Genomic DNA, 26,821 nt, shown 5'->3' with positions numbered 1-26,821 from the left:
GACTATGCTGGGGACCTGATTCTAGATCAGACCTCCTGGGTGTAGAACAGGGTGTGGGGAAGGTAGAGGGGAGTCAGTGTGTCGGGACTGAGAGCATGTCCATACACTATGAAGTCTCTATGATTAATATTTCCTTTTCATATTAAAGCAAAAGACAACAGCAAAGCTGTTCATATCGTATCACCAGGAGCAATGAAAGAAGACTGAGACAATTTATTGCAGAGTATCATTATTCAGACTGTGGATAATGATGGAAAGAAAGGATTCTTTCTCATCGGGGAGGCTGTTAGACGATGCCATCTATTTTTCTGGAGGCAATGTTCACTAACAATGTACACATACTCTCTCTCTGTGTGTGTGTGCACGTGTGTGTGCTTGTGTGCGTGGACCAACGATCTAAGCAGCCTCTGAAGAGCGTCAAGGGTTTCTCTGGGGATTCTCTCTGGCAGTCACTGTTCCCTGTCTCTGACCTCTCTACCCTCTGCTTTTTTTCCTATATAAGTTTACTTTCTTTCTCTTTTTTCTAGAAACCCCAGCTGATTTTATTCTAGAAAAGCTTGAGGGACCCCCCATTGAGCCAATGACATTCTAACAGTCGAATAAATACATTTCATATATGCTATCGGAATTGTTTTCAGTTGGTTGTGTTTATGAAGGTCTTAGGTAACGTTGTAATACATAAAGCATTTTCTTAGTAGTCTGAGCTATATGCTGCCGCATGCTCACGTGTGGAGCACATGGAACAGCAATTATTATTGGAAAAAATATATATTTTGAAATAGAGCTCACCTCTTACATTTTTAGATTTATTTGACAAAGGTATGTGTTTTAGAAACTGCAGAATCTGCTCTTTCTGATACAATATAGAAATCAAAACGTCTTCCCTTGACAGGTTTTTACAATGACAGGTAGGCCGTGAATAAGAATTTGTTCTTAACTGACTTGCCTAGTTAAATAAAGGTTAAATAAATAAAAATGAAACCTGCATGGGACTCTGTAGGAGGATTTAAAAAGTTACTTTTTGGCACTCTGTTTCCCTGCCTCTGTGTGAATTCCAAGATGCACCCATCTCTTCATATACAATTTGACAATTGATAATATTGTCACCCCATCAGACTAGTGTCTTTCGGCTAACCCTATTATTATATGTGTGAAATTAGATTCAATATAGTTTAGGTGTAGTTTCGATGGGCCATCAGCTGCGTGGTGAATGACTGCAGGTGAATGAGGGTCCTCTTAAAACTGCTTATAACACATTCTGTTCATGATATTAAGATTCTCACAATAACCATGTTTTATATAGACTTATTTAGGAAAAGTCAAGGACGTGGGAACATGACTTTAAAAATGTCAGAGTAATTAATGAACCAATAGTTTTTTGTAGTGTTAATTGTGGCCTCCTTTTTTGGGTGGTATACATGGAGGGAATAGGAGCAATCTTGTCCTTACCGTGTGTGTGTGTGTGTGTGTGGACATGTTTAACTATACTTGTGGGGACCAGAATTCCCCACAAGAATAGTAAAAGAACACAAAATGGACCAACTGGGGACATTTTGTTACTCCCCACAAGGTTAAACATTTTGTAGTTTTGTAGTTAGGGTTAGGTTTAGGGTTCGGTGTTAGGGAAAATAGGATTTTGAATGGGAATTAATTTTGTGTCCCCACAAAGTTAGTTGTACAAGACTGTGTGTATGTGTTTTCCCCCCTCCTTTCTCTCTCACCTTCTCCCTCTCCTTCACTCATCTGGACTTGATTGTTACTGAGGCTCATGGTGTGGTATATGTAGTGTAGTCACTGTCGCTGGCTTTATCTGCAGTGGAGCAGGCAGCTTGACATTTGGTGACGGCTTTTAACACTAGTCTCAACACAACATAGACCGGCATGTGGAGTTTCAACCCAAAATTCACAATGCTGTGGAACCAGTAAAAGTGAAGGAAATGATCTAAGTCTTTGAAGTTGTTTACAATTATGAACGGAAGGTGAATCAATGGCCAAGATAGTGTCTCTATCCTATTGCACACACAGCTGTGTCTAAGCCTACCTGAAGTATTTTCAAGTCCACCGACTCCCCCTGCCTCTGTTCAGGGAAGATGTTAACACAGTGGAATCTTTCTTTGGAAGCGAATGAACCAATTTATCCGAGTTTCAGCATTCACTGTAAGGCCTGCATCTCAATGAGTTCCACCCTCAAGTGTTAACTGAGGACAACGCTCAGACAAGTAACTTTAATAAGGAAGGAGTTCAAATCTGGACACAGTCCAAGACTTTGGTTTAAGTCCCCCCTATTCAGGTAGAATCCCCACAGATGCAGAAGATGGATAAGATTCATGTGCATCCCAAATAGCACCCTATTCCCTACAATAGTGCACTACTTTGACCAGAGGGGCTGGTCAAAAGTAGTGCACTATATAGGGAATAGTGTGGAATTTGGGACGAGGACTCTGTAATCAAGAGTTGTCGGAACGTCCTGCCGGTGATGATTACCATAATCTAATTGGTTACGCAGATTTCTTGCTTTTGTGGGAGACCAGTCGGAGGCTTAGCTTCACTACATCATATCACGGAACCCATCTCAGTTACCTTTGAAGATGGACTTCAAGGTTGCCACTTGTCAGGTGGCTTCATTTCGACTGGTTTTCTTCTCTCAATCTTTCCCGCGATTCAGTGTGTGTTGTGTGGAATGTGGGTGTACTTCAATGTATTCACAAAGCGTCTAAGAGTAGGAGTGCTGATCTAGCCCCCCCCTTTTGGCCACATGAGAGGGTACTGTACTATTCCCCTTTTTTCCAAACCAAGAGGTGGCATCTAATACCACTTTTTTGGGGGTACGGAGGGGATGTATAAAGTGAAACTGGTCTTGTCAGTAGTAGAAGCAAAGGATTATGGGAAAGCGTCCCCCACCTTCAAAGTGCTGTCTGAAGTCACTGAGTAGGAAATACTCCTAACCTTTCTTCGGCAGGCCAGATGCAGTGCATACAGGATTGAGACAGCCGAGTAATTGCAGGAGCACGTACAATTATTTACCCCCTCGCAGATGAATGAGGTTACGGAAGGAGCAACCACGGGTGTGATTTGGAGAAGGAAAAAGGTCGGATGTTGGGTTTTGTATATCACTTAATTTGGTCAGTTCGTTTCACGTCTAATTGCATTGATGTGAATTTTTACAAAACAGATGTGTGTGATGTTGTGAGGTGTTTGTGGATGTTGAGCACAAATTGGGAGTCACCCAGATGCTACTGCCCTTCCCGCCAATCCATCTCGCCTTCAGGCCTATTCACTTAGAGCTGGTGGCACAGCAGGGAAAAGGTCATTATGCTTGACGTGCAGTAATTTTATGTGACACGCTAAAGTGCTTTCCCACATTATGTGCTCATCTTTCAATGTTTAAAGTCATTAATTTCTTATTTGTTGCTCTCCTAACTTCCCCCTAAAAAGTGTTATAACAGGCATGAAGTTATACAGTAGGCACAGCACACCTAGTGGTGGAGGTGAGTATTACGTCCGTCACCACGCAGACTGAGATTCTCTGCAAAGTCCAAATGGCTTGAACTCTGGCTCGTGGCTAAATAACTATATATTGCCCTGTTGAAGGGAACTTGGCTTAATGCAACACCGACACTCAATCTTTTTTATCGTCAGACTAGTCTGTCAAGCGGGGGGAGGATATAAGGTGTCAGCACCATCAGGTAGCAGTGTTTTCAAGTTGCCAAGGCTGTCCACATGGGCTGGCCCTGAACCGTGACGATAGGCGCTAGTCACTCATACTGTATGTAACACCAAACCCCTAAAGGGTAATGAGTGATGTATTTCAAAGCCTAGAAGCTCTGTGAACTGCCTTACACATGGGGTGTGTGTGTGTGTGATTGATATAGCCGCTCTCACAGGCTGTGTGTTTCACTATGCAGATATGGCACATGCCATTGCATTTGCTTGCAGACTTACTACTAACACAAAGTGACACACTATTCTTCTTGTCAGTCGCATCCTATGCCATTTCCTGAGATCAGTACTGTAAGTATCCCAGGAGGCTGCTGAGGGGAGGACGACTCATAATAATGGCCAGAATGGAGCGAATGGAATGGCATCAATCACATGGAAACCATGTGATTGATGGATTTGATACCGTTTCACTTATTCCACTCATTACCACAAGCCCATCCTCCCCAATTAAGGTACCACCAACCTCCTGTGGTAAGTATACACATGGAGCTGCGTCAACTGTGTTGAATTTAAGGATGGGAGAAATAACAACGTGCGGCTAACACAGTCGGTTAGTCAGCAGTCAGACGACACTCAACCCTCATGCTTTGGGCCCACTGATGCATTCTGGGATACTTCACCCCAAACGATAGGATGAACAGAAATAATTCAAAGTGAGCTCACAGGCTGAAGTTAGCCCTCTTCTCTTTTAGTTGTCTATTTGAAGTTGTTTTTTTACTCAGATCTGAGCATTTCTCTGTGACAGAGCCAGAGAGCACGGGTGATGTGCTGACTCGGGAGCAGCCAAGCTAGGCAGGCTAGTCAGACAAGCAGTGTGACTTTGGACAGTTTGAAAGGTATGGGGCCCAATGTGTCCCACCAGCTCCCATGCTCTCCTATAATAAGACTGGAGAGGAGGGAATTTACTGGAGCACGACTCCCCCTAGGGCATCTTCAGAGGACCCAGGTCCCTTCTCTCTCTCTCTCTCTCTCTCTCTCTCTGACTCTCTCTCCCTGTCTCTCTCTCTCTCTCTCTCTCTCTCTCTCTCTCTCTCTCTCTCTGTCTCTCGGTTTGTCTCGCTCTCTCTCTCTCTCTGTCTCTCTCTCTGTCTCTCTCACTGTCTCTCTCTCTCTCTCTCTGTCTCTCTCTCTGTCTCTCTCTCTCTCTCTCTCTCTGTCTCTCTCTCTCTCTCCCTGTCTCTTTCTCTCTCTCTCTCTCTCTCTCCCTGTCTCTCTCTCTCTCTCTCTCTCTCTCCCTGTCTCTCTCCCTGTCTCTCTCTCCCTGTCTCTCTCTCTCTCTGTCTCTCTCTCTCTGTCTGTCTCTCTCTCTGTCTCTCTCTCTCTCTCTATGCTGCTGCTGCTTTGAGCTCTCAGTCAGCCAAGCAGCTTGGGTCCTTTTGTGTTAATAATTGCATGAACACACGCATACATGAATACACTGCTCAAAAAAATAAAGGGAACACTTAAACAACACAATGTAACTCCAAGTCAATCACACTTCTGTGAAATCAAACTGTCCACTTAGGAAGCAACACTGATTGACAATAAATTTCACATGCGGTTGTGCAAATGGAATAGACAACAGGTGGAATTTATAGGCAATTAGCAAGACACCCCCAATAAAGGAGTGGTTCTGCAGGTGGGAACCACAGACAACTTCTCAGTTCCTATGCTTCCTGGCTGATGTTTTGGTCACTTTTGAATGCTGGCGGTGCTTTCACTCTAGTGGCAGCATGAGACGGAGTCTACAACCCACACAAGTGGCTCAGGTAGTGCAGCTCATCCAGGATGGCACATCAATACGAGCTGTGGCAAGAAAGTTTGCTGTGTCTGTCAGCATAGTGTCCAGAGCATGGAGGCGCTACCAGGAGACAGGCCAGTACATCAGGAGACGTGGAGGAGGTCGTAGGAGGGCAACAACCCAGCAGCAGGACCGCTACCTCCGCCTTTGTGCAAGGAGGAGCAGGAGGAGCACTGCCAGAGCCCTGCAAATTGACCTCCAGCAGGCCACAAATGTGCATGTGTCTGCTCAAACGGTCAGAAACAGACTCCATGAGGGTGGTATGAGGGCCCGACGTCCACAGGTGGGGGTTGTGCTTACAGCCCAACACCGTGCAGGACGTTTTTGCCAGAGAACACCAAGATTGGCAAATTCGCCACTGGCTCCCTGTGCTCTTCACAGATGAAAGCAGGTTCACACTGAGCACATGTGACAGACGTGACAGAGTCTGGAGACGCCGTGGAGAACATTCTGCTGCCTGCAACATCCTCCAGCATGACCGGTTTGGCGGTGGGTCAGTCATGGTGTGGGGTAGCATTTATTTGGGGGGCCGCACAGCCCTCCATATGCTCGCCAGAGGTAGCCTGACTGCCATTAGGTACCGAGATGAGATCCTCAGACCCCTTGTGAGACCATATGCTGGTGCGGTTGGCCCTGAGTTCCTCCTAATGCAAGACACTGCTAGACCTCATGTGGCTGGAGTGTGTCAGCAGTTCCTGCAAGAGGAAGGCATTGATGCTATGGACTGGCCCGCCCGTTCCCCAGACCTGAATCCAATTGAGCACATCTGGGACATCATGTCTTGCTCCATCCACCAATGTCACGTTGCACCACCTTTAGTCCAGGTCTGGGAGGAGATCCCTCAGGAGACCATCCGCCACCTCATCAGGAGCATGCCCAGGCGTTGTAGGGAGGTCATACAGACACGTGGAGGCCACACACACTACTGAGACTCATTTTGACTTGTTTTAAGGACATTACATCAAAGTTGGATCAGCCTGTAGTGTGGTTTTCCACTTTAATTTTGAGTGTGACTCCAAATCCAGACCTCCATGGGTTGATACATTTGATTTCCATTGATAATTTTTGTGTAATTTTGTTGTCAGCACATTCAAATATGTAAAGAAAAAAGTATTTAACAATAATATTTCATTCATTCAGATCTAGGATGTGTTATTTTAGTGTTCCCTTTATTTTTTGAGCAGTGTATATACACACACACACACACACAGACATACTCCTATTTTGTATAATTGTTTTGTACTGTTCTCACCCAGACTGTCCAACAATACTAACAGTTCAGGCCAGAACATCATAGGCCATACGGTTGATCACAGTTCAAATGAGAACTGACTGAAAACGAGGGCAAACAATTGAAAGCGTCTGCTTTTATCCATAGCCCCGTGGTCATTTTATCCTTTACACTGTCAGCATCGGTATACTGTGCTGCTGCTGGTAAGCCTCTGGTAAGATAATATATCCTCTTGGATCCTCTCCTCGCTCTCATCTATTTTTCTCTTTTTGGCCTGCATGTCTTCTATAACATAACTGGCTTAACCTGCTCTGTTATGCCACTTTCACCCAATGATAGAGTGACCATGTATCTGGAGGGCACACATGCCAGGAAAAATTCAGAGAACGTTATATGGTAGTGTAATGTAATTGTGTATTTCCTTTAATCATTAAAGAATCTGTTTGTGACAGTTAGTTCAGAATAACAGTTATTGACTTATTTCAGAATTTGAAATAAGTGAGATGAAAGCCAGAGATGTGTTTTTCTATCAATAGCCATCAACCAATTTATTCACTCATATGAAAGTTAAGCCACAATGAATATATTGACATTGTGAAAGAGATGTGGTTGACACAGAACAGCTCCCAAAAACAATATTTATTTTACCTTTATTTAACTAGGCAAGTCAGTTAAGAACAAATTCTTATTTTCAATTACAGCCTAGGAACAGTGGGTTAACTGCCTGTTCAGGGGCAGAACGACAGATGTTACCTTGTCAGCTTGGGGATTCAATATCGCAACCTTTCGGTTAGTAGTCCAACGCTCTAACCACTAGGCTAATATGAACTCACATGTCTATGTTTGCATAAAACTGGCATCAGTTTGCATTGCTTCTGCCACAACCCACAAACATTAGTACTATGTATGAACCACAGTCAACACTGGCCTCTTCTCCACAAATCATTTAAGCATATAGAGAGACAGAGAGAGAGAGAGACTTCCTGAGTCCTAACTGAGCTCTCAGGTCCTCCCCTAACATGGCATTAGCAAGTGCAAAGAATGACTACGCGAAACACAGTGCTAAAACAGGAACGAGTGGGGAGTGGAGACCCAATACTTTTAGCAGAAGACATTTTATTACATTCAGAAAGTGGCTGTTGCCAGGTTTACTGGAGAAATGAATTGTATTTTCCGCCATTTTCTCAAAGCATGCCAGTTACTAAGTTAGCTGCAACATAAAAATAAAAACTTACAATTATTTAGCAGACGCTCTTATCCATAACGACCCACTTACAGTTAGTGCATTAATCTTAAGGTAACTAGGTAGGACAACCACATAGAGTATCCGTCATAGTAAGTACCTTTTTCCTCAATCAAGTAGCTACAGTATCAGCAAAGTCAGTGCTAGTAGTAAAGTGAGTGTTAGTTCACGAAAGGCAATAAAGACTCAAATCTTTCTTGAGTACAGAGGCCTAGCCTAGACTTAGCATGTCTTTCAGTAGCTTGTAAGCAAAGCTATTACTATCACAAAGAGGTCACTTTCTCACCTGCTTGTCACACCTGAGCTTCTGACTGCCACTCAATGTAATCTAATTAGGCCCATATTGAGTAATCATTAGCAATTAGCCTGTTGTATTCACTCCAACTCCTTCTAATTACATATCTTAATTACCGCTATCATGTATCATGAATAGGGGTAAGATGGGGTGAGCTAATCGGTTAGCACTTGTCAGCAATGTGAATATGTGAGGATATGTGGGAGTGGGCGATATGCAGAGGTGATATGTCTTTAGTGTTCTCGGGGTCACGACACACAGCTTGTGGCGGGGCTGTGGCGCCAATCAAGGTGCATGGTGGGTATAAATAAACGCTCTAACCACTAGGCTACACTGCCGCCCCAAATATCAGACCGTATACCACGGATATGACAAAACATGTATTTTTACTGCTCTAATTACGTTGGTAACCAGTTTATAATAGCAATAAGGCACCTCAGAGGTTTGTGGTATATGGCCAATATACCACGGCTAAGGGCTGTGTCCAGGCACTCCGCTTTGCTTAAATATATAGCAGACAATATTATTGTCTGTTGACAGACACATTTGATTGGTCTTGCGTATCTCTTTGAGATGAACTGAGTCTGCAATAAATTGGGATAGAGGTTGAATCCCAAATATAACCCTATTCCCTACATAGTGCACTACTTTTGACTAGAGCTCTATGACACTATATAGGGAATAGGGTGCCATTTGAGGCGCAGACAGAAACTCAACAGAAACTCGGACGGTCAGGGACATTTGTTTTTCTTTCCTCGTTCTCTTTTTTTTGCCATCCATTTTGATGAGACTGATCTCAGTGTAAATCCCCCCTGACACCAGTCTAATGCCAGTCTAATGCCATCCTATCCATGCCCCTTTCCACCGCCTGGCATTGTGCAGTTAATCCAGACCAAGGCCCCCGGTGTTTGCATTGGCCATTTGTCTCTCATTGGAATGACTGCCTTGTAGACAGGCTGCAAAAGGTTTACAATGTATTTCAATGGAGACATTTACACTTCAGCTGTATGGAGACGTGCTGTGGGGTTGAGGCAGATTTTATAAAGCAGAGGGCATTGAAAATAACATTGATCACCTTTTATGGAATATGCTTTTCTTTCAGGTGGTTGGCCCATCTATGATTGAGTGTGGAGTAACCATGTTTGAGAGTATCCTTGTTTGAGGAATAACCCGTCTGAGACTTGAAGACAAGTGTGAGCAGCATTGCAGCTAATTTCTGTACTTTATTTCAGTGCAATAATGTTATTGTTGAAGTATGCGGGTTCAATATCTAGTTAGTTACACTGTATCAAAGCACCACAAAGCTAATCTTCTCTCCACATGCTGTGTGTATAAGGCTCACTATTACCCCCAATACCTTCAATTACTTTGTTTGTGTGTGTGCATGTGTGCGTGTGTGCATGTGTGCGTGTGTGTGTGTGTGTCAGACCTGGGTTCAAATACTATTTCAATTATTTAAATTGCTTTAAGTATTCAGATACATTTTATTTGAAAATACAAGTAGTTGTTATAATGTATTTGGAAATACACATAGTATTTCAAATTTCAAATAAATACTCCCACGGATTTTAACCCTGGTCCCAGGAGTATTTGGAAATAATTACAAATATTTTCAAATAGTGAGCTATTTATAGGAAATTATTTGAAAATACTTCCAACAGAAGTAGTTTATTTCTGACACTTTATTTGAATATACTCAAATACAATGAAAATAATAAATAATTAAATACAGGCTTTTAAGCCCAGTTCTGGCGTATGTCTGTGTGTGTGTCTGTGTGTGTCTGTGTGTGTGTCTGTGTGTGTGTCTGTGTGTGTGTGTGTGTGTGTGTGTGCACGTAAAGTGTCTCTAAGCTCCTTTTCCTCTCTGCCCCCACAGTTCTGCTGGGTGTGTTGACGGCATGCGCCCAGACGGAGATGAAGAGGGTTGTCGGTGACAATGCGACACTGCCCTGTCACCATCAGTTCTGGGCAGGTGACGCCCCCACACTGGACATCGAGTGGCTCCTACTCAAGCCCAGTTCCAAGCAGAGAGTGGTGAGTGACTCCCTTTGGTTATTGGCTTTGGGTGCATCTCAACAGCCTAAAGGGGCTTCCTCCCCTTGTCACATTTCCTCCATAACTAGACAGGTGAAAGCATATTCCTGGTATAGGCGTCTATATTTCTGTCACCTTGCCTGTGTTTTCAGATCAGAAGGAGAGGAGCCAACAGGAAGCAATTTCAGACTATTGAGATCGTAGAACCAGAAAGAAATTATAAATCAAATTGTTTTTGTCACACCTTACGGTGAAATTCTTACTTACAAGCCACTAACCAACAATGCAGTTTCAGAAATAGTTAAGAAATGATTTACTAAATAAACAAAAGTAAAAATAATAATAAAAAGTAACACAATAAAATTACATAACAATAACAAGGCTATATTCAGCATTTATATTGTTTCTTTGTACAGGACACAGACACAGCTTCTCCCCCATCATGACATAACAAACAGTACGTCACAAATCAATCGCTCATCCACTTCTCTCAACTTTGAAGATCTTTCAGCAAACTTTCTTGTTTTTAGAGTCATTCTGGTTTCACTCAACCCATTTGCACTCCTGCAAGTGTGCAGAGTTTTCATTCCATTTGGCCACTGGTCAAGCTAATATCTGAGGTACCGTCAAGCTTGTTAGACCAATATGGCCCCCTCCATTTTCCCTCCACTCTCTCCCTGCAGGTTATTGAAAGTGCTGCTACAGTTTGCCTTCGGTGAAGGATAGTTTACAAGGCCTGCTATTTATCCGCAGAAAATAAAATCGCATTCACCCACTTTACAGGCCCTGCTTGGATATCCATGGTGATGTTTAATACCTGCAATGGGGGTTATAAACTTTAAGTGCTGTGGGCTGAGAAAAATCTGCATTCTTCCCTGCATTTGTTAATTTATGAATTTCCCTACATGGTCAAGTGATGAAGTAATGTCTTGTTTTGTCTTTGGGTCTGAGATAATGTAGGGGTAGACAGTTTGTTTATATATAGTGTCTTCAGAAAGTATTCATACCCCTTTACTTTTTCCACATTTTGTGTTACAGCCTGATTTTTTAATTTATTAAATTGAAATGTGTCACAGTCCTTCACACAATTTCCCATAATGTCAAAGTGGAATTATGTTTAACTTTATCCCGGACTTTAAAACAGTTATTTAATGGCTGTGATTGGAAAAACAACATTGTAGTTAGTCCACAATACCAACCTAAATGACAGAGTGAAAAGAAGGATGTAACGGTTTCCCTCCTCTTCTGAGGAGGAGTAGGAAAGATCGGACCAATGCGCAGCGTGGTAAGTGTTCATATTTTAATGAAATAAAACCGAACACTGAATACAAAAGAACAAGTGAAATAAATGAAAACCGAAACAGTTCTGTATGGTAAAACACAGACACAGAAAACAACTACCCACAAATCATAATGGGAAAACAGGCTGCCTAAGTATGGTTCTCAATCAGAGACAACAATCGACAGCTGCCTCTGATTGGAAACCATACCAGGCCAAACACAGAAATACAAAACCTAGAATACACAACATAGAATGCCCACCCCAACTCATGCCCTGACCAAAGTAAAACAGAGACATAAAATAAGAACTAAGGTCAGGACGTGACAAAGGAAGCCCATACAGAATATAAATATTCCAAAACATGCATCCTGTTTGCAATGAGGCACTAAAGTAAAACAGAAATTGTGGCAAAGAAACAAACTTTATGTCCTGAATACAAAGCCTTATGTTTGAGGCAAATCCAACACAACACATCACTGAGTATCACTCTTCATATTTTCAAGCATGGTGTTGGCTGCATCATGTTATTGGTACGTTTGTCATTGGCAAGAACTAGGGAGTTTTTTTGGATAAAACTAAATGGATAAGAGCCAAGCACAGGGAAAATCCTAGAGGAAAACCTGGTTCAGTCTGCTTTCCAACAGACACTGGGAGACAATTTCACCTTACTGAGCGTGAAGAATTTTTTAAAGAATAATGTGCAAATATTGTACAATCCAGGTGTGCAAAGCTCACCTCGTATCCAGAAAGACTCACAGCTTTAATCACTGCCAAAGGTGATTCCAACATGTTTTGACTCAGGGGTAAATTAGATATTTCTGTATTTAATTTTCAATATATGTGCAAAGGTTTCTAAAAGCATGTTTTCACCTTCTCATTATGTGTAGATGGATGAGAATGTTGTTTTATCCATTTTTAATTCAGGCTGTAACACAACAAAATGCGTAATAAGTAAAGGGGTGTGAATACTTTCTGAAGGCACTGTAGCACAGCATGTAGTATGATCACCACATAATCACAATGATATGATATCTGTGTTTACAATGATTGACAATGGTCAATAGCATACCTCGTTCATTCCCCCTAAGTGATGCATATGTGCGTGTACTGTATCAATGTGCGTGTCACCTACACATATCCACAACCCTTCTCCAGATAACCATGGGTACAGAACCACCATTTCCACTTTCCTACACAAGTCCTGCTATGCACAGCCAGAACCTCTAACCCTAACTCTTATCTCTCTGTACCTCACTCCCTCCCTCCTTGCCACCTTCCCTCCCTCCCTCCCCGCCAGGTGATCACCTACTTCGCGGGCCGGGTGTACGACCCCAACGAGGCAGAGGCGGGCCGGCTGTCCTTAGCCGGGGACTACCTCAAGGGGGACGCCTCCCTGCTGATCAGTGACCTTAGCCTGGGTGACTCGGGCGAGTACACCTGCAAGGTGAAGAATGGGGGGAAGTACCAATGGAGCACGATCAACCTCATAGTACAGGGTAAGTCCTAATGAAGCCCGGCCATTCTCATAGTACTTGGTAAGTACGAATGGAGCACGGCCAACCTCAGAGTAAGTCCTAGACCACTGTGTATTTTTGGGGATTTTTCACACAATCAAAAACAAAAATGCACAGCAACAAACAAAACAGAAACAAATTAAAATATTCACCACCATATAAGGTTTTGGATGATCAATTCAAAACAAACAGAAAAACCTCTCAGGGAATTGGGTTTGGTTGGGCTAACATCGAATTCACTGCAATGCAGTATCATTCTTAGGTCCCTTGAGAAGGGATGCTGTACAGGTGGGCATCTAGTAAGACATTCAAGAGATCAAGAGATGTTCCTGCCACTGCTTGGCTGCAAGGTTTCACTGGTATATGAAATGTCTAACATTGTTTAACCTTTTGCTAAACTGGACTAAATCAGGGCCCCACAGAGTGTTTCTTCATAGTCTTAAACATCTACTTTGAAACAAATGTATACACCTCACACACATGGTTATGGGCTTAAAAAGAGAAGACACCTGTACCATGTCAGATATAGAGTTGAAATGCATTACATGTTTTGTTCTGATTCACAATAACACACTTTATACACATCACAAAAGACGGAAATATAAGAAAACCGTTTGACATAGAAACAACACATTTTCTGCGTGAAAAAAAAAGTTGATTAATTATGAAATTATGGAAAATATGAATAACATTCCACCCATGAGGCCACTAGGTCATTTGACTGCAGGAAAGGCATACATGCTAATGTGGTGGATAGAAATGATTTAGGAGATACTATCCTTTCTCCCTTCATACTGTGGTTGACTGACAATGACCACACAAACACTGTTGGTGAGATGTTTGAATCACTACCTAACTATCCTGTTGGTGTCACTGAAGGATAAGATGGCAGTTACTTGTCACGTACTTGTGAAAGTGAAAATGAACTCCAAAGGGTAGACAATGGACCACTGCCACATGTTGCTACCGATCCAAATCCCTGACTGTGCATAAGAGATAAAAGTGTAAGTAGCACCTGTGACACTGTGATACAGCATCTAGCTGTGTATGGCTCTGATATAGAGCTCTCTCCAGCCTGCCCTCCCCTCCCACGGTCTCCCACAGTAAGACGTTAAGAAAGTGCACCACACATGTATGCATACATTTGTACAAATTGGCCCGCAGCTTTGAAACGCCACTTTCGATTTTTTGTGAGAAAAACATTAGCGTTCGCCTTCTTCAACGGTAAGATAAGAGGATGGGGGATTGGGGTTGGGGCGCGGTGGGAAGTGGAACTGACACAGAAACAAGATGGAGGGCCCCGCCTCCTCCCCCCCCTTCTCCTCAGCCCCCCTCCCCCCTAATTGCATCCTGGTTAGAATTCACCCCACTCAGCAAAATGAAGAGAGATCAGGGGAAGAGAGGTCCATGATTGAGAGAGGGAGGTGGATGGTGGGGATGTTGTGGAGGTGTGTCTAAGGAGTTACTAACAGGGCCCAAATGGTCTAAGCAGGCATTGTTGTATTTATCTCACTTATACAGTGCATTCGGAAAGTATTCAGACCCCTTGACTTTTTCCACATTTTGTTACGTTACAGCCTTATTCTAAAATTAATTACATTTGTTTTTTTACTCATCAATCTTCACACAGTACCCCATAATGACAAAGCAAAAACAGGTTTTTAGTAAATGTTGCACATTTATTAAACATAAAAAACATAAATACCTTAATTACATAAGTATTCAGACATTTCTATGAGACTCGAAATGGAGCTCAGGTGCATCCTGTTTCCATTGATATCAATGTGGTTTTCGGCAGGAATGAACACAATTACAAAGTACCAAAAATACAACAGAACCACTGCTAGTTGGTCTATCTAGTAGGAGGTTCTGTAGGAGATTAGGAGATTCTGTGACTTGTTAATGATGCACCAGTCAACTTGGTCATTATTGCTCATTTCATATTAGTAGATGACTTTATACTGCTGTAAGCACTCAGTGATGACAGACATATTTATTTTATTTTATTTAAACAGGAAGGGCTCATTGAGATTTGAAATATATTTTTCAAGAGCGTCCTGGTGTAACGGCTGATTTCTTCCTCTGAAGAGGTGTAGCAAGGATCGGACCAAGATGCGGCGTGGTAAGTGTCCATGGTTGTTTATTTAAAAACATAAAATGAACACTATGAATACAAAAACCGTGAACAAACCGAAACAGTACCGTGTGGCGACAAACACAGACACGGAAACAAACACCCACAAACAAACAGTGAAACCCAGGCTACCTAAGTATGATTCTCAATCAGAGACAACTAACGACACCTGCCTCTGATTGAGAACCATACTAGGCCGAAACATAGAAATCCCAAAATCATAGAAAAACAAACATAGACTGCCCACCCCAACTCACGCCCTGACCATACTAAATAACGACAAAACAAAGGAAATAAAGGTCAGAACGTGACCTATCTTGGCTCCGAAAGACTTACACTTGACAATCTCTGCCTCAGTATAGCATGAACAACTGTATCAAAAGCTTTAGAAAGATCAATAAAAAGTGAGAGTCAGTGCTGTTTTTTATCAATGGCTTCAGTGATATAATTTAAAACCTTCATTAGGCTGCTATAATTGTGTTATGCTTCTTCCTGAAACCCGATTGGTACATTGATAAAGTAGAGTTAGTATAAAAAACTATTTTAGCTGTTCACTCACAAGGGTTTCAAGTATTTTCACCAGGGGTGACAGCTTTGAGATTGGCCTATAATTATTTAAAATAGTTGGAGCTCCCCCTTTTAAAAGTGGCAGGACAAATGCGGATTTCCAGATCTTTGGAATTTCTTTACATTCCAGGGTTAGATTGAACAGATATGTAAGTGGTTCAGCTATGAAATCAGCTGCCAGATTTTAAAAGCAGGGATCCAAAAGATCAGGACCTGCAGGCTTTCTCTGATCTAAGGATTTCAGGGCTTTATGTACCTCCTGCACTGAGAATGACAAAAAGCAAAAAGTTTGACCAGCTCTCGCTGGTTCATCCACACAGGGTTGTACAGAGACAGAGGACACTGAATCAAACAGCCTACCAGATGATTGAAACAATTCAGCATTTCAGTTTTGTCATATACAGCAACAAAGTCCTTCAATACACATGATGGTAATTCATTAACATTACTGTTTCCAGACATAGACTTAATAGCCTTCCACAACTTTCTAGGGTCATTCAGGTTATAAGTGCTAACAGACATAAAATATTCAGACTTGGCCTTCCTGAGAAAAAAAGAACACTTGTTTCGTAACTGCCTAAAAAGAAGCCAATCAGTATCAGAACATGATTTCCTTACTTTAGCCCAGGCTAGATTACGGTCGTGAATAATACAAGACAGCTCAGAAGAAAACCATGGATTATCCCGCCCTTTAACCCTGAACCTGCGGAATGGGGCATGTTTGTTTACTATTTGGAGAAAAACATAATGAAAGAATTTCCAGGCAGTTTCCACATCAGGAATAAGCTCAATCTTGCTCCAGTCAAAATAAAACAAATCATGAAAGAAACCATTATTCTCTGGTCAAGTATATTGTACACCCATCCATGATACCACAGGCAGTGAATCTAAAGTAGTAGACTCCTCTCACTGGTGTAGTGAAGATACCTGCATGACAAAAATATTATATTGTATATTCATTCTTATGTATATATATATACACTGAACAAAAATATAAATGCAACATGCAACAATTTCAAAGATTTTACTGAGTTACAGTTCATATAAGGAAATCAGTCAATTGAAATGAATAAATTAGGCCCTAATCTATGGATTTCACATGACTGGGCAGGAACGCAGCCATGGGTGGGACTGGTAGGGCATAGGCTCGCCCACTTGGGAACCAGGCCCAGCCAATCAGAAGTTTTCCCCCAGAAAAGGGCTTTATTACAGACAGAAATACTCCGTTTCATCAGCTGTCCGGGTGACTGGTCTCAGATGATCCCTCAGGTGAAGAAGCCGGATGTGAAGGTCCTAGGCTGGCGTAGTTACATGTGGTCTGCGGTTATTGAGACTGGTTTGACATTCTGCCAAATTCTCCAAAATGAACATTCATTTCTCTGGCAACAGCGCTGGTGGACATTCCTTCAGTCTGCATGCCAAATGTTCACTGACAGGGATGTAAACAAATTTGTACACAAAATTTGAGAGAAATACGTTTTTTGTGGGTATGGAAAAATTCTGGGATCTTTAATTTCAGCTCATGAAACATCTGACCAACACTTTACATGTTGCGTTTATATTTAAGAAATAGTCACCAAATATTTGCAAAGAATACACAATGCAGTAGTATCTGTAATGTTGATGTAAGCCTTGTCGATGTTTGTGAAGACTCTGCTATAGATCAGAGTAGTGTCACTGCTGATGGGTCCTACAGTAGCAGTCAGAGCAGTGGAGAACGCTACCTTTGGTCAGTCTTTAAATATGGGAGAGCAATTACAATTATCAAGTAAACATATTATTATTGCATATATATTATCTTATCATATGCTGCAAAATCACACATTTTTTTATCCAGCAACTTTGGTTTGAGAACATTTTTATGTTATATTCTACTTTAATAGCATACAGACAACCATTTGGGACATAACCTGTATTCTCTCTCTTCAGTTCCTCTACCTCTTTCTCAGTGGTTGTCAGTCTGGCCTCCATGGTTGGAAGCTCTGCTACTAGTGCTGGAATTGTATTATTAAAAACCAATAAGAGATATGTTATATCTCTTAATATGCAATATTACAAGATATATCTATGTTATATCTCTATATGTTTCGCTATCTGCTGGTCCATATAACACTATCTCAAAGCTAACATACAGTATGCACATTATGTACTACCTTAGTTCCTTTTGTATGTCTCTATTTTAGTTTGGTCAGGGCATGAGTTGGGATGGACATTCTATGTTTTTGTTCTATGTTTTCTATTTCTGGTTTTGGCCTGGTATGGTTCCCAATCAAAGGCAGCTAGCTGTCAATCGTTGTCTCTGAGTGAGAACCATACTTAGGCAGCTATGGGTTGTGTGTAGTTGCTTTCTGTCTTTGTTTTAGTTACCTGCCGGAACTCTTTCGGTTATTATTTTTGTTACGTTGTATTTTAGTGTTCAGTGCTATTGAATAAAATGACGAACACTTACCACGCTGCATATTGGTCCGATCCTTCATACTCCTCCTCAGAAGACGAGGAAAACCGTTACATCTGGTCTCACTGGCTGTCAGATCTGCTGCTTGTGCTAGACATGTTGAAATAAGTAAAAACAAAGGATAAACAATGTTGCTACTAATTTGACAGCTTTATTTACTGGCTTCAGGTTGTCTGTCTCTTGTAGAAGGTTGTCAGGTTGTTTGTCTCTTGTAGAAGGTTGTCAGGTTGTCTGTCTCTTGTAGAAGGTTGTCAGGTTTTCTGTCTCTTGTTCCTCTCATCCATCTGTCTTCAATGGCTGGAATAACATAAATTCACTACCTGTTGGAGTTACCTTAATTTTCCTCCTGTTCTTCCTTCATCTGGTTCCTTGAATTCCGATTAATCGGTCGACCTCTAGTCCAGATGTCAGATTGGGTGGTGGTCTGAGTGTCGGTCAAGGCTGAAGTTTTGGTCTTCTGGCTCTCATAGTGAACTTCAATCCCCTCCTCCCTGTCTCCCTGAGCCCATGATGCCCCAGACACACACAGCAGCACCACCAGTGGAACTACAGAAGCCCTCATTCTGACAATACTCACACCTTCTAATGTACACTACATGACAAGTATGTGAATACTTGCTCGTCGAACATCTCATTCCAAAATCATGGGCATTAATATGAAGTTGGTCCCCCCTTTGCTGCTATAACAGTCTCCACTCTTCGGGGAAGACTTTCCACTAGATGTTGGAACATGCTGCGGAGACTTGCTTACGTTCACCCACAAGAGCATTAATAAGGTCGGCACTGACGTTGAGCGGTTAGGCCTGGCTTGCAGTCGGCATTCCAATTCATCTAAAAGGTGTTCAATTGGGTTGAGGTCAGGGCTCTGTGCAGGCCAGTCAAGTTCTTACACACCGATCTCAACAAATCACTTCTGTATGAACCTTGCTTTGTGCACAGGGGCATTATCATGCTGAAAAAAGGAAGGGTTTTCCCCAATCTGTTGCCACAAAGTTGAAAGCACGGAATCATCTAGAATGTCATTGTATGCTGTAGCGTTAAGACTTCCCTTCCCTGCAATTAAGGGGCTTAGCCCAAACCATGAAAACAGCCCCAGACAATTATTCCCCCTCCACCAAACTTTACAGTTGGCACTATGCATTTGGGCAGGTACCATTCTCCTAGCATCCGCCAAACCCAGATTCGTCCGTCAGACTACCACGATGAAGCATGATTCATCACTTCAGAGAACGCATTTCCACTCCTCCAGAATTTAATGGCGGCTAGCTCTACACCACTCCAGACAATGCTTGGCATTGCGCATGGTGATGTTAGGCTTGTGTGTGGCAGCTTGGCCATGGAAACCCATTTCATGAAGCTCCCGGCGAACAGTTTTTCTGCTGACATTGCTTCCATAGGCAGTTTGGAACTCAGTAGTGAGTGTTGCAACCGAGGACAGAAGATTTTTACTCACTATGTGCGTCGGCCCTCGGCTGTCCTGTTCTGTGAGCTTGTGTGGCCTACCATTTTGCGGGTGAGTTGTTGTTGCTCCTAGACACATTAACCTTTCTGATCTCCCCATCCCGGATCCGGGTTCGTGAATACAGACTCAAGCTCATTACCATAACGCAACGTTAACTATTCATGAAAATCGCAAATGAAATGAAATAAATATGCTAGCTCTCAAGCTTAGCCTTTTGTTAACAACACTGTCATCTCAGATTTTCAAAATATGCTTCTCAACCATTGCAAAACAAGCATTTGTGTAACAGTATTGATGGCTAACGTAGCATTTAGCATTAGCATTCAGCTGGCAACATTTACACAAAAAAACAGAAAAGCATTCAAAAAAATCATTTACCTTTGAAGAACTTCAGATGTTTTCAATGAGGAGACTCTCAGATAGCAAATGTTCAGTTTTTCCTGAAAGATTATTTGTTTAGGACAAATCGCTCCGTTTTCTGCGTCACGTTTAGCTATGAAAAAACCCCTGTATCCAGGATTGTGTAAATCTATCAGCAAGCTCATTAGCATAACACAACGTTAACTATTTATGAAAATCGCAAATGAAATGAAATAAATATGCCATCTCTCAAGCTTAGCCTTTTGTAAACAACACTGTCATCTCAGATTTTCAAAATATGCTTCTCAACCACAGGAAAACAATAATTTGTGTAAAAGTAGCTAGCTAGAGTTAGCATTTCGCGTTAGCATTAGCGTTAGCATCCAGCACGCAACATTAACAAAAACATAAAAGCCTTCAAATAAAATCATTTACCTTTGAAGAACTTCTGATGTTTTCAATGAGGATACTCTCAGTTAGATAGCAGATGCTCAGTTTTTCCAAAAAGATTCCTTGTGTATTAGAAATAGCTCCGTTTTATACATCACATTTGGCTACCAAAAAAAATCCATAAATTCAGTCCTCAAAACGCAAACTTTTTTCCAAATTAACTCCATAATATCGACTGAAAACATGGCAAACGTTGTTTAGAATCAATCATCAAGGTGTTTTTCACATATCTCTTCATTGATACATAGTTCTTGGACACATGCTTTCTCCCCTGAATCAAATGGTAAAGTAGAAGCAGCTGGCAATTGCGCACCGAATTCGACGCAGGACACCAGGCGGACACTTGGAAAATGTAGTCTCTTATGGTCAATCTTCCAATGATATGCCTACAAATACGTCACAATGCTGCTAAGACCTTGGGCGAACGACAGAAAGTGTAGGCTCATTCGTTGCGCAATCACAGCCATATAAGGAGAGAATGGAAAACAGAGCTTCAGAAATTCTGCTAATTCCTGGGTGATGCATCATCTTGGTTTCGCCTGTAGAATGAGTTCTGGGGCACTTACAGACAAAATCTTTGCAGATTCTGAAACTTCAGAGTGTTTTCTTTCCACAACTGTCAAGAATATGCATAGTCGAGCATCTTTTCGTGACAAAATATCGCGCTTAAAACGGGAACGTTTTTTATCCAAAAATGAAATAGCGCCCCTAGAGCTCTAACAGGTTAACAGTACTTACAGTTGACCGGAGCAGCTCTACAGGGCAGAAATTTGATATACTGACTTGTTCCAAAGGTGGCATCCTATGATGGTGGCACGTTGAAAGTCACTGAGCTCTTCAGTAAGGCCATTCTACTGCCAATGTTTGTCTATGGAGATTACATGGCTGTGTGCTCGATTTTTATACACCTGTCAGTAACGGGTGTGGTTGAAATGTCCGAATCCACTCATTTGACGGGCTATCCGCATACTTTTGTATTTATAGTATACCATTTTACTGGGCTATTGATATTGGAGATGTATTGGAACTGTAAAGAAGTACGCATTTTAAATAACTGAATGGCTAACACTTAATTACTTTCATTGTCAGCAATGTATATGGACAAGATACTGTAGATTTTTGGAGGAATACAGTGTCTGTATGTATTGATATCTGGTTCTATAAAGTTGTTACAATATATAAATCTGGAAGCACATAGAAAGGACAGAGACATTGTCAAATTGTTATGTATTTATTAGTGGAAATAAATATGTTTGGTCTCTCATCCACACATTTAAGCACTGTTGAAAATAACATAATTTATGTCAGAAAACTCATCAGTATCCAGTTGAACATTCTGGAGCGGTCTCCCAGACATACATGAAATGGAAATTGTCACCAATTTTCAACCTCATATTCATCATCTCCAGCACCAACCCAACATCAAATGTGAAAACGTTGGCTTTCTATGTTTTGTATTAAAAAAATGTAGACGGAAAAAAAGTGTTTCCAATGACATCATCCAGTGGGCATTATGTCATCCCTTTAAACCTAGTCTTGTACTAAATTACCCTTTTAAACTGCACTAATAAAAATGGAATTTCTCAAACATGGTTTAAATGTGTATGTGTGCTTGATCAAGTTTGTTCATAGGGAGATATGTTGTGGAGTTATTGTGAGAGAACCTGTGTACCAAAAATACAACAGAACCACTGGTTCATGTACATACAGTTCTAGTCTAGAGACTTAACATGCTGGTTGGTCTATATAGTATATAGAGATTCTATTCTATGTAGAGATTCTATGACCTCAGACTTGTCAGTGATGCACCAGTCAACTCGTTCATTATTGCTAATTTGATATTGGTAGATTACTTTATACTGCTGTAACCACTCAGTAATGACAGACATATAGTGCTTAATGAATGTTTTTAATGATTCTGTATGACGGCCTTATTCATACAGTTTTGTTGAATAGGAAATACATAATATCACATTTTATCATTTTAATTTGACCTTTATTTAACTAGGCAAGTCAGTTAAGAACAAATTCTTATTTTCAATGACGGCCTAGTGGGTTAACTGCCTGGTGAGATTTTATCTTTTCATGGAGTATCCTGCATTACTAGTTATTTTTTATGGCCCTCTCATGATAAATAATTACTTTTGGAGATTACGTAGATTACATTTGATTACATTTAACTGGTTCTAAATCACTTTTCTCACACTAAACATGTTATTACTACAGTAAAATATGCAATATTACAAGATATTTGTTTGATAATTATTTATCACAGACATACTATATAATAATATATTAACTGCTGGGGCGGCAGGGTAGCCTAGTGGTTAGAGTGTTGGACTAGTAACCGGAAGATTGCAAGTTCAAACCCCCGAGCTGACAAGGTGTCATTCTGCCCCTGAACAGGAAGTTAACCCGCAGGCTCGGGGGCAGGACAGGGTAAACTAGCGAACAGAACTTGAGAAAAAGGAAGATGGTGGTAAGACCTGACAAGACGAACTGGCAACAGACAAACAGGTATAGAACCACACAGGTACCAGAACCACACAGGGGACTTTACATCTAAGAGGATCTTATTAAGAATACATTATTCTAATTAATAATTTAGCCTTGTTTGTAATTGGTTTCTGAAGAGCATAATTGTAACAACATACTGTTATAGAATTTTTTGTATTCTCACCTGCATTATGCCTTTTCAGTTCCTCCACCTCTCTCTCACTGTCTGTCTCCCTGGCCTCCATTACATTAGTCTTAATTGGATCAAAACTACCCTCCTCCCTGAGCCCATGATGCCCCAGACACACACAGCAGCACCACCAGTGGAACTACAGCAGCCCTCATTCTGACAATACTCACACCTTCTAATGTACCTTCTCGTCCTTTTTATACAGTACCTGAACCATTACATAAGATCACTGTTGTTTTATTTTAGGTGCACTTTCATTTAAGTCCAAGAAATCATTGGATTATTTTTTAGTTATTTTAAAGGTATGTTGTGGGAAATATGAACCTGTTATTATCTAATACAAAAATGTGTGTGTTTGTCTCTCTCTTTCTCTCTGTCCCCAGTGAAGCCGTCTAAGCCGCGGTGTTGGATGGAGGGCCGGCTGTTGGAGGGTAGTGATGTTAAGATGAGCTGTAAGTCTACAGATGGCTCTGACCCCATAAACTACAAATGGGAGAGGCTGCTGGACAAGGGCAAGTACGTGGGAAAGCTGCCCCCACTGGCCCTCATAGGTAAGCCCTCTAGTCCACTGCAGGCTCTCTGTGTGTGTGTTGGATGTATTTCCTGTGCCTTCAAGACATAATGACAAGTCTGTCATAAGTCATACACTAAATTAAACTCCAACTAAGATTTCCTACTTGAGATGAAAACATTGAGTAATTTCCAGATCCCCTTTAAGGACTTTTGGGACAGAACATACTGTACTTTACATAATGAAAGTGTGTGTCAGAATGCCAGACCAATTTCAATGCAAATAGTATCCAGTATCCTTGTTTGACCTTGTTCACATGTCCAGTTAGCGTTAGTGACAAGTGTTGGTAGAGTAATTTCTCACATGCAGACTCGGCCAAGTTCTTAGTCAATAGCACTCCTACTTGTTCTGGGAAACTGTCCATTCCCATCTGTCACAGCAAAGGATTGAGTTTACCAATCCCAAATCAAACACCAGCCCGACGCCCTATGAATTTCTGTTCTTTATTGAATAGTTTTGGTAAAAAATCGGTCTATAACTGGGAACAGTACTATTCATTTTTTACAATTACAATGTTTTAGTCAATTAGCAGATGCTCTTATCCAGAGTGAGTGCATACATTTTTAATACTGGTCCCCCGTGGGAATAAAACCCACAACCCTGGCATAGCAAGCGCCATGCTCTACCAACTGAGCCACACATGCGAAGAAACATTATGAAAGGGACCTTGCAGGAAAATGTAAAAGAGACACCATGGTTTGGATCATGGTTTGGTCACTGAATTAGTTTAACTTTATACATTTCCATTATTATCTATCACTATTTTTCTTAAAATATCTAATTTGATGTATCCGATGATTGTTCAAAGTTCAAACACTCTCCACATAACCATCACTTGCAATAGTGTTTCTGAATTTGATAGTTGAAAAAAAGCTTTAAATTGCATCACAATCACTGTACCTCACTGTATCCTGAACTTCCTGACGGACCGCCACCAGGTAATAAGGGTAGGAAACAACACCTTTGCAACGCTGACCATCAACACGGGGCCCCACAGGGGTGTGTGCTAAGTCCCCTCCTGTACCCCCGGTTCACCCACGACTCCAATACCATCATCAAGTTTGCTGACGACACAACGGTGGTACAACTGATCACCGACGACGATGAGATAGCCTATAGGGAGGAGGTCAGAGACCTGGCAGTGTGATGCCAGGACAACAACCTCTCCCTCCACGTCAGCAAGATAAGGGAGCTGATTGTGGCATACAGGAAATGAGGGGTGAGCACACCCCCATCCACAACGATGGGGCTGTTGTGGAGTCAGTTGGGAACTAAAAGTTCCTTTGTGTCCACATCACTAAGGAATTATCATGGTCCACACACACCCACACAGTTGTGAAGAGGGCATCTCAGCACCTCTCCCCCTCAGGAGGTTGAAAAGATTTGGCATGGGCCCTCAGATCCTCAAAAAGTTAAACAGCTGCACCATTGAGAGCATCTTGACTGACTGCATCACCGCTTGGTATGGCAACTGCAAGGCACCCGACCGCAAGGCGCTACAGGAAGGCCCAAAAAAGTCCCAAAAAAACTTCAGCCCCCAAGCCATAGACTGTTCTCTTTGCTACCGCACGGCAAGCGGTACCAGTGCACCAAGTCTGGAACCAACAGGAACCTGAACAGCTTCTAACCCCAAGCTATAAGACTGCATAACAAGACTACTAAATAACTAATCAAATGGCTACCCGGACTAGCTGCATTGACCCCATTTTGCACCAACTATTTTACCCACACACACTCACACACTGCTGCTACTGTCTATTATCTATTCTGTTGCTATTGTAACGGGGTGGTGCGCGCTAAATAGTGTTTCAATCGGTGACGTCACTTGCTCTGAGACCTTGAAGTAGTGGTTCCCCTTGCTGTGCAAGGGCCGCGGCTTTTGTGGAGCGATGGGTAACGATGCTTCGTGGGTGACTGTTGTTGATGTGTGCAGAGGGTCCCTGGGGACGGGGACCCTCAGAGGGGACGGTCTAAAGTTATACTGTTACACTATGTCACTTTACCCCTACCTATATGTATTGTACATAGCTACCTTAGTTACATCGACTCGGTACTGGTACTCCCTGTATTAGCCATGTTCTTTTTTACTCGTTATTCACGGTGTATTTATTCCTCGTATTTCTATTTCAATGTTTTATCTTAACTCTGCATTGTTAGGACTCTATTCAATCAGATCTGCTTTAGAGGACATCTGCATAGTGGATGTTTTGGAGTTAGAGCTGTCAAATCCACAAGTGGCTCCCGGCATTATAAACTCAGCAAAAAATAAACGCCCCTTTTTTAGGACCCTGTCTTTCAAAGATAATTCGTAAAAATCCAAATAACTTCACAGATCTTCAGTGTTTCCCATGCTTGTGCAATGAACCATAAACAATGAATGAACATGCACCTGTGAAACGGTCATTAACACACTAAAAGCTTACAGACGGTAGACAATTAAGGTCACAGTTATGAAAACTTAGGACACTAAAGAGACCTTTCTACTGACTCTGAAAAACACCAAAAGAAAAATGCCCAGGGTTCCTGCTCATCTGCGAGAACGTGCCTTAGGCATGTTGCAAGGAGGCATGAGGACTGCAGATCTGGCCAGGGCAATAAATTGCATTGTCCGTACTGTGAGACGCCTAAGACAGCGCTACAGGGAGACAGGACGGACAGCTGTTTGTGCTTGCAGTGGCAGACCACGTGTAACAACAGCTGCAGAGTATCAGTACATCCGAACATCACACCTGCGGGACAGGTACAGGATGGCAACAACAACTGTCCAAGTTACACCAGGAACGCACAATCCCTCCATCAGTGCTCAGACTGTCCGCAATAGGCTGAGAGAGGCTGGACTGAGGGCTTGTAGGCCTGTTGTAAGGCAGGTCCTCACCAGAAATCACCGGCAACAACGTCACCTTTGGGCACAAACCCACCGTCACTGGACCAGACAGGACTGGCAAAAAGTGCTCTTCACTGACGAGTCATGGTTTTGTCTCACCAGGGGTGATGGTCGGATTTGTGTTTATTGACGAAGGAATGAGTGTTACACCGA

General features: G+C 41.9%; 1 protein-coding gene across 1 annotated transcript in view; it reads left to right on the top strand.

Annotated features, from left to right (window-relative positions):
• LOC139419447 (CXADR-like membrane protein) overlaps positions 1 to 26,821 on the top strand; it is a 122,173-nt gene that overhangs the window by 78,693 nt on the left and 16,659 nt on the right. The window contains exons 2-4 of the mRNA XM_071169396.1: positions 10,146 to 10,303; positions 12,883 to 13,081; positions 23,597 to 23,764. Of these exons, the coding sequence (XP_071025497.1) occupies positions 10,146 to 10,303; positions 12,883 to 13,081; positions 23,597 to 23,764 (525 nt within the window). The remainder of the gene's footprint in view (positions 1 to 10,145; positions 10,304 to 12,882; positions 13,082 to 23,596; positions 23,765 to 26,821) is intronic.

This window comes from Oncorhynchus clarkii, chromosome 10, assembly GCF_045791955.1.
Source record: "Oncorhynchus clarkii lewisi isolate Uvic-CL-2024 chromosome 10, UVic_Ocla_1.0, whole genome shotgun sequence".
Lineage (NCBI taxonomy): Eukaryota > Metazoa > Chordata > Actinopteri > Salmoniformes > Salmonidae > Oncorhynchus > Oncorhynchus clarkii.
Note: the sequence above shows the minus strand (reverse complement) of the source record. Positions and strands in the feature narration are given on the sequence as shown.